This window comes from Lipotes vexillifer, unplaced genomic scaffold (assembly GCF_000442215.2).
Source record: "Lipotes vexillifer unplaced genomic scaffold, Lipotes_vexillifer_v1.1 scaffold1154, whole genome shotgun sequence".
Lineage (NCBI taxonomy): Eukaryota > Metazoa > Chordata > Mammalia > Artiodactyla > Lipotidae > Lipotes > Lipotes vexillifer.
Window position 1 is genome coordinate 1,734,108 of NW_006770904.1, and position 9,157 is coordinate 1,743,264.

At 43.1% G+C, this 9,157-nt stretch overlaps 1 protein-coding gene across 1 annotated transcript in view; it reads left to right on the forward strand.

Moving 5' to 3' along the window:
* ADTRP (androgen dependent TFPI regulating protein) overlaps positions 1 to 9,157 on the forward strand; it is a 54,949-nt gene that overhangs the window by 43,476 nt on the left and 2,316 nt on the right. The window contains exons 5-7 of the mRNA XM_007446417.1: positions 7,050 to 7,198; positions 7,736 to 7,752; positions 8,671 to 8,764. Of these exons, the coding sequence (XP_007446479.1) occupies positions 7,050 to 7,198; positions 7,736 to 7,752; positions 8,671 to 8,764 (260 nt within the window). The remainder of the gene's footprint in view (positions 1 to 7,049; positions 7,199 to 7,735; positions 7,753 to 8,670; positions 8,765 to 9,157) is intronic.

Below are 9,157 nucleotides of genomic sequence, written 5' to 3' on the forward strand. Positions count from 1 at the left end.
AATGAGGTAAAGAATACGGTCCCAGGCCAGAGAGAGCGTGAGAAACAAACATAAGTCAAAAAAACGGGCAATAACCCTGAGCTGGAGAAGTATTTCACTGCTGAAACCATGTTACAATGACCTAAAAATATCCACCAAGACCATGGGGACTGCCTCATATGTGGCACTTGCTTTTTGTTATTTTTCAGATTGCAAAATTGGAGGGCTGGCCCCTAAGCGGGAAAATAAAGCTTTGCAAAGTAGTAATAACTGTAAATCTTTCATTTCCTTTGGAAAGCATTAGTCATCTATATATATATGGTAGCTCACTTACTCCCCGCTTCTCTCTCACCCCAAAACACATCACCTAGCTCTTCCTAAGGAGCAGGAAAATAGAAACGTTCCTACTGCTGCCTCTTACTCATTCTTTTATTGAACAAATATTTTCCCTAACACAGGGCTGGTCCTGCTGGGAAAAGCAAAGTTATATAAGGCCAAGCCCCAGCCTGTAGGGGGTTTGTACCTCGTAAGTGGAGATGAGCCATGCATACAAATTATAAGAACACGAGATGGGAAGTGATAAAACGTCATAACAAATACGAGGCGCCAAAGGGAGCACAAGGAGGAAGCAGTTACATCTGACTGGGCAGCGTGGGAAGGACTTCATGAAAGGTGTCACTGGATCTGGGCCCTAGAAGGACTGGCTGGATTGGAGCAGCAAAAACTGGGAGAAAGCGAACACTGCACAATCGCAAAGCCAAGGGGGCACATCACGTTAAAGCAATGGCTAGCAATTCACTTTAGCTGGACCTACTAGTGAAAGAGATGAACAGGAGATCACCCTGAAACTACCCACTCACAGAGTCTTGCAGGCAGCAGGCAGGACATGGTACAAACAATGTGAGATGTGTTTGTTGCTGCTGTTTGTTTGCCATGGAGGTAGGAGTGAGAATTCTTAGTAACATGGTCAGAGAATTATGCTTTAAAATGACTATCTTGACAATAGTGCTTAAAATGGATTGAAGTGGCAAGACATGGGAAGCACAACAGAATAAAGCAATATACGAATAAAGGTTAGCCGGAATACTCTTAAGTCATCTAGTTCAATCACAATGGTTTATTCTTCATCCACGGATATTTCACAGTTCCAGGGTCATCCCATATCTGGATGCTTGGAACACCCTTCTGCAGGTGGTCCAGTCCTCCAAGACCTCCATCTCTAAAATATTCTAATCATCCAGTGAGTGCTCACACATGCCCTTGTAGTACACAGGCCTGAGAATCACTCTCCCACACAGACTGTAAAGGCACAATACCCAGCCTCCTGGATTCAGCACCTCCACGGGGCTTGCTTTAAGGTTAGCACGCCTCCCCCGCTGCTGTCACTGCCAACAATGCCACTGCCCATTAGTCTCCTATGTTGGTGGAAGTAGAACAATGCTACTGGCTATTGCAACAGCCCCAGCTGGCGTGCAGTGCACCATCGCCTTGCTCTTGGTAGACCAGAAATCAGCTGATGCTGTATTTGTCTCTGCTAGTGTGTAAGGTATTGCATGCCAAGTGCAAGTATCATACAGATATACAGCTGTAACCCAGCCTGGGGAAAGATATTTTTAAAGTCACCTCTCAATAGCAGTTCCTATGGGGCAAGAGAGATGATTTCTTTCTTCTATTCTATGCTCACTCAGGTGAGGCCCCAGAGCAAAGCTGCCTGGACACCCCAAGTGTAATAACCCTCTAAATTCATGCACCCGTTTACACATGCACACTTACACATATAGACATCTTATGCCCAGAAGCCATTAGAAACTGCCAGAGGGGCAGACTAAGTTGAGTTCCAGAACCAGCCACCTTGTTACACGCGGCACCAACAATCCTCTCCTACTACCGCTAGCGCACTCTGTGAATTCACTCCCAGAGCCACTGTTACCCTTTCCTGAAATATGACCTTAGTCTGGGACCACCTAGATGGCACCATTGTTTTACAACCTAAAATCTTAGTGAGGATCGGAATCCCAGCCTCATTTTCCACAGAAGGACTCCCCAGCCCTCATGTAAATTAATATATGAAAATAAACATGAAGGTGCCACACAACTTCCCCTATTATCAGCATCTGGGGTCCAGGCCAGCCAGCACGCAAGCTGAAGAGGGGTGGGGGTGGAGGTTAAGAATGGAAATCCTTGTCTACACTTTTCATCCTTCCTGCCCAAATCTCAGCTACCCAAGATGCCTGTTACACAAGTTAGAAATAAGAAGAGCCTGAAGAGGGCTATAGCTGTACAATTAGGAATGAGGGACACACCTGAGACACATTGCTGGTGTAACAGAATAGGTTTCAGGGATTAATTGGTGTGTAGTGGGCAAATGAAAAGGGAACATCAAGGATAATTCTCAGAATTTTCAGCTGGTGGATTGGGAAGATGGTGATTCCATTCATGTGAGCATCCAATTAACTACAATTTGGAAGGCTACTGGTTACACGTTCCAGTTTTCAGAGGCTGCAGTGTTCTTGGCGGGTCAGGCAGCTGAGACCTGTCTATAGAAGCCACAGTTAACAGCAGTTTAAAGGAACCATAGGGCTTCCCTGGTGGTGCAGTGGTTGAGAGTTCGCCTGCCGATGCGGGGGACACGGGTTCGTGCCCCGGTCCGGCAAGATCCCACATGCCGCGGAGCGGCTGGGCCCGTGAGCCATGGCTGCTGAGCCTGCGCGTCCGGAGCCTGTGCTCCACAAAGGGAGAGGCCACAACAGTGAGTACCGCGTACCGCAAAAAAAAAAAAGGAACCATAGGTGCTGGCAGTGCCACCCAAACAGCCATTTATTTAAAACTAAAGAACCTGCCATGTTCCTAGCATTTGGGAAACAGATGCACATAATGGATAATATCCCAGTCCTTACAGAGCTTCCAGAAGCTCTGGAGAAAGACAGTCAAACATGCAACAAGGGTAAACTCATGGTAGGGGAAGCACATAACAACCTAAGCAAATGTGGTTGTGGGAAGAATGGTCAGGAAATTTTTTCTGGAGAAATTAACTTTTAAGCTGAAATTCAAAGCATGAGTAAGATTCAGCCAGGGACGGAACAGGAAGTATGTCCTAGGAAGGGTAAAGGCAGAGGTGTTCCAAGTAGAGACAACAGCATGGGTGAAGACCAGAAGCTGCAGAGCTGGGTTCATTCAAGAAACAGAAAGGGTTAGACTGCAGATCTGAGGGTGGAAGGGTGGATGCGTGGGCAGGGCAGGGCCAGGTAGGCCAGGGGAAGGAGCTTGGGTATTTTCCTAAAGCAACGTGGATACACTGGAAGCAGGGGAGCACCATGAACGATTTTTTTCTTTTAGAGAGATTATTGGGTTACTGCATTGTGGAAAGTGGATTGATGTGAGCAAGAAAGCCCAGTGAGCAATTATAGAAACCTATAGGAGATGAAGGAGCCTGGATTGAGATCATGAAATGAGTGCACTGCAGAAATATTTAAATATGATTCCATGGGATCATATATGGCAGCTAGCTGACATTGACTGAGATGGAGGACAAGGACAGTTCAGCTGCACACGTGCTGAGTGCCTTTCCCTCTCTCCCTCCCCCCCTCCCTTCCTTCTTTCCCCGCCTCCTTCCTTCTCCCCTTCCCTCTCTCTCTCTCTCTCTCCCCTTTTAACATATATTCCAGAAGCCATAAAGAGGTGATAGCACTTGACCATGACTATCTCTGCACTCAGGCCGCTCTGCTGACTGCCCTTCATTAAATGACTGCAATCATGCCTCACGCTCTAATTGTATTTGCATTAATTTTCCCACTGTCAGTTAACACACCTATAACTTTCTTTGCACCTTCTCTGTGAAAGTGCAGACTTCATTAACTTACTTCAGGAACTTTCCTTTACAAACCTTACGCTGGAGGAAACAAAAATGAAGTAAATAAACAGAAACTTTCCAGGCTTCTAGAGGAATGTCCTTATTTGTAGACTATCTTATATAAATGTGCATGGAAACTAGGAAGCCCTAATTTCAAGTATATAAAGAAAACAAAGTGAACTAATTAATGCAACCCGTTTGGAGCGTATTTAGATCTCCTCGCTGACCCCAAACTCCTGCCCTTAGCTACTTGAGGATATTTACTTTCTGTCCCTTATACTTCCTCCGGCCTGTCATGAGAGACAGCCATGCATGAAAGAAGTGCTATGGATATCCTTCTAAAATGCATCCATGGATGCACATCTCACAGAATTCTAATATTAGTAACCATGATAACAATTATTACTTGTTTTCAGTCTAGTGCAGTTTTGAGTACATGAGAGTAGCATCTAGACAAGCCTGGGGCAGCAGAGTGATACCAGCAGGGCCAGGACTAGGGCCCAAGGGACACACAGAACCCTGAGACTGATGCCTCCTTAAACTTTCTTTTTTCTTGTGGTAAAATACACATAACATAAAATTTACAATTTTTAAGTATACAGTTTAGTGGCATTAAGGATTGTGCAGCCACATCACCACTTTCCTTCTCCAGAATGTTTTTCTTCCCAAACTCCCCATTTGCCCCTCCCCCCAGCTCCATTCTACTTTGTCTCTATGAATCTGATGACTCTAAGTACTTCATATAAGTGAAATCATACAGTATTTGTCCTTTTGTGACTGGCTTATTTTACCTAACATAATATCCTCAGGTTTCATTCAAGTTATAGCATATGTCAGGATTTCCTTCCTTTTTTTTTTTTTTTAAATTTATTTTTGGCTGCGTTGGGTCTTCGTTGCTGTGCATGGGCTTTCTCTAGTTGCGGCGAGTGGGGGCTACTCTTCGTTGAGGTGTGCTGGCTTCTCTTGCTGCTGAGCACAGGCTCTAGGTGCACAGGCTTCAGTAGTTGCAGCATGCGGGCTCAGGAGTTGTGGCACACAGGTCCTAGAGCACAGGCTCAGTAGTTGTGGCTCACGGGCTTAGTTGCTCCGTGGCATGTGGGATCTTCCTGGACCAGGGCTTGAACCCGTGTCCCCTGCATTGACAGGCGGTTCTTAACCACTGCACCACCAGGGAAGTCCCAGGATTTCCTTCCTTTTAAAGGTTGCATAATATTCCATTGTGTGTGTATAACTGTACCACATTTTATTTATCTGTTTGTCCTTAAATGGACACTTGGGTTGCTCTCATATTTTAACTACTGTGAATAATGCTGCTATGAACATGAGAGTACAAATATCTCTTTGAGTCTTTGCTTTTAATTCTTTGGAGTATGTACCCAGAAATGGAATTGCTGGACCATATGGTAATTCTAGGTTTAATTTTTTGAGGAACTGCTATACTGTTTCCCACAGCAGTTACACCATCTTACATTCCTACCAACAGTGCACAGGGGTTCCAATTTCTCCACACCCTCTTCAACACTTGATATTCTCTGGGGGTTTTTTGATAGAAGATACCCTAATAGGTGTGAAGTGGTATCTCATTATAGTTTTGATTCACATTTCCCTAATGATTAGTGACACTGAGTATCTTTTCATGTGTTTGTTGGCCATTGTATATCTTCTTCATAGAAATGTCTCTTCAAGTCTTGTGTCCATTTTTAATTGGACTGTTTATTTTTTGTTGTTGAGTTCTAGGAGTTCTTTATATATTCTGGATAATATCCCATATCAGATGCATGATTTGCAAATATTTTCCCCATTCTGTAAGTTGCCTTTTTATTCTGTTGACGGTGTCCTTTGATGCACAGAGATGACTTCTTAAATTTTATGCCATAGGTGCCTCCCTTGCCTCACCCTAGTCCTGGCCCTGATGTTAGCCCCTCTCTTCCAACAAAGCATTTGACAAACTTAAAGTATTTGAAACAATCAAGATTGCACTTGGGTTCTGAAAGTTTAATTAAGCACAGAATTTCATTCTTCCATCTGAACTCCTTTGACAACCTGGGATATCCAAATATGAACGTTGTTTCTGAAGCATAACCTAGGCTATCCTAATTTTTACAAGAGATGAATAGCCTCAAAGAAAGATTGCTGTGGCGACACCCACTGTGTATTCCCTCAGAGGAGAGAAGCTTTTAAACTCTTATAAAATGATTGCAATCTGCCAGGCACTGTTCTATGTAATTTACACGTGCTAAATTAACTCCCTTAATCTTTACAATAGCCTTATAAGCTGTATGCTGTTTGTACTCCTACTTTACACATGAGGGTAGGGGGAGAGAAAAGTTGAATAAATTAGTGAAGGTAACACAGCTAGTAGGTAGCACAACTAGGATTCGAATCACAGAAGCCTCGTTCCATATTCCGTACTCTTAACCGATTATAAACTGTAGCTGATACATCATCTTCCCCGTATTTAATTTTAAAAGTTATTTCAGACTTTGGCATCTTCCGGTGCAGTTTGTTTCCAGCAAACTGCATTTTTAGGCTTCACTTAGACATTGTGGCTCCTCTCCTAGCATTTCTTTTCCTTCTCTTGGCTGACAGAAATGATTTATATTCTATCCTCACATGAGCAAGAGCTGAGCCTCCTGTAGATCCATCTATTCCTACTTAATACTCTATCCATGGCTATTTCCACGAGCTGAAATCTAGGCCCACAATTAAACCCCAGGTCTACTGTATTATAGTAATAATGCTCAATCTCTGCCTCTCCTACCCCAACAGGCTTGGAGAGCTAATGGAAAGCTATACTTAACTCTTAGGCACAGAAAAGCAAACCCCACTTGTCTGGCTGAGAGTGAGCAAATGGGCACCATCTTAGCAAGTTCAGTGTCTCAGCAGGTCATATCTTTCAGGGAAAGAAATAATTCATGTTCTTATACGTTTTGTTTGGTTAATGATGTGTTCAGTGTTCTCCCATATTCTTTTACCATCATTGAATTTTAATGGATTAGGTAAAATAGCCAAGCCCAGCGCCTGAAACAGAATGTCTCAATGAATCAGTCTATTTATCCAGAAAATACTCACTTCTGTAGGTCTGGGAAACACCTCGGCTTTTAAGTGTCCCCTGTGGCTTCTTTTCCTCTGCCTGGACTCCAGAACCCCAGTGATCTTGAAGAGACTATGGCTTTTTTCCCCTGCTGTCCTAATCATCGTGATCTGTCATTTTCTGCAGGGTTCTATGGATCTACTCTGAGACGGGTACATGGGTGTATCCCGTGTTTGCCAAACTCAGCCCAGTGGGTCTAGCAGCCTTCTCTCTCAGCTACATCTTTAGCGTCGGCATCTACCTATTTGGAGAGAAGCTCAACCACTGGAAATGGGGTCAGTTCATGTCTCTCTTACCTACAGAAACACTTCGTTAGGCTCTCTTGACGCCTCCTGGAAACGGAAGGAGAAACCAGGAAAGCAGAAGGCAGTGATGTTTGAGGCCTTTGTGTCCAAAGCAGGCAAAGGAAAAGCCCGGGGGAAGTTCACACTTTCTCAAAGGACCCCATCAAATTATCTCCCCTCCTCCTCCAAACAACACCTCATTTAGCTTTAAGGCTAAAAATCATCTTGTTTAGAGAGCTCAGGACCCAGAGAGCACGGGTGTCACCAACCCCTGCATGAAAAAACGGACTCAAGGTCTCTCCCTCCCTTAAGTGAGGACTTGAGGTTCACAAGTTATTAAATGCCAAGAAGTCCTCTTTGAAAGAAATGGATTGAGATGACCCTCTCAGCTCTTCCACCCTCAGCAGTGCCTTCCCTGGTGTGTTCCCATCCCTCTCTCATGAAGTTGCTTCTCAACCTTTAGTAAAGTGTTCACCAGGTGGAATCACACCCTGTACTTGGGACTGAAATTCTCACTTGGGGTTTTAGGCAATGTGAATATGCCAGTAAGCTAAGCTTTCTAATTATAGGTAGGCAGAACCACGTTGCTTTTTCATAGAAAAAAAGCAATCTTAACTTAGTTGATTTCAAAGTGGGAGATTTTATTCTCTCCCTGCTTCTCCTACTGCCCTCACCCCCAGAATATTTTCTGTCGGAAAAGTAACCACCAAAAAGTCAGGTTGCAAAATAGCCGGGATTTTTTTACCTATCCAAGGAGAAGTGCAGGAACTCCACTCTGATTTTGTATATAAGGAAGGCAAGAGTCACACACAGTCCCCCACATCACACACCCACATGCCATTCTGTTCTATTAAAATAGAAGTGGCATCTTCCGCCCAATCTATGAACTGGTGTGAAAACATAAGCCTGTGTATGCAAAAAAAAACGACAGTTTTCAGAAGGTTCAATAAAAGAGTCTGTATTTCTGAGAGAAGACTGAGACCCTGGAGAAACAAGCATGCAACTTGGCTTTTTCACATATTATCCGCTCTTGGAGAATTTAACTGGTTGAGAAAGCCTCAGAGGCAATATCCTCCTTGAAAGCAAACACTTAAAAAATGGAATACTAAAAATGACTCAAAAAATCAGGATTTCAAATCACAGGAAATTATCCAGAAAAAAATGTGTTGACATTTCAGATGTGCTGACATCTAATTCTAACTAGTTTTGGCTCCTTGAAGTTCTGGGTAGATTGTTGATGCCGTCCCCAAGTCTATATTAAAAAAAAAAAAAAAAAAAAAAAAAAAAAAAAAAAGAAAGCAAGACACTAATCCATTTAAAACTTGGCAGAAAATGTGCAGAGAAAAAAAGTGATTACTCAGTGCTTAGAGAACAATAACTTTTTAAATCAATACTATTTTCAACACAAAGCTCTTTTTAATAAGCTTCATTGTTTAAGTGCTATATCCAATTTTCCACTACAGTTGGATCCCAATGAGCAAACAGGCTGGCATCAGCATGTGGACCCTCATTTGCATCATGCATATGTGAATGTTCATGTGAACGACGGACACTACCGTCAGTGGCTATGTGTCTCTTCTCTCTAGATTTTTAACACCTTAAGAATAGAATGGGTAAAAAGTTCTATATAGCATCAGAATAGGATCATAAATGTGTTAAATTCTGAACTGATCTTAATTATAGATGGTTAACTAAGAAATTAAAAAGAGAAATTAGATCATTTAAAATTCCAGTAGCAGTGAACACTTAAATCACCTAAGACCAAACAGAGCTATATATGTGAACACATTTTCCTGTGTCCTATTCCGCTGAAAGCACTGTAAGACTTCCCTCATCAGATGAAAACCCAAGCCCCTGGAATGGCACACTGTGACCCAGTCCCTGCCTTGAATCTTACTCGCCTTCTTCTAAACTTGTGCCCCAGCAGCACGGAACCGCTTGTTTTCCCTA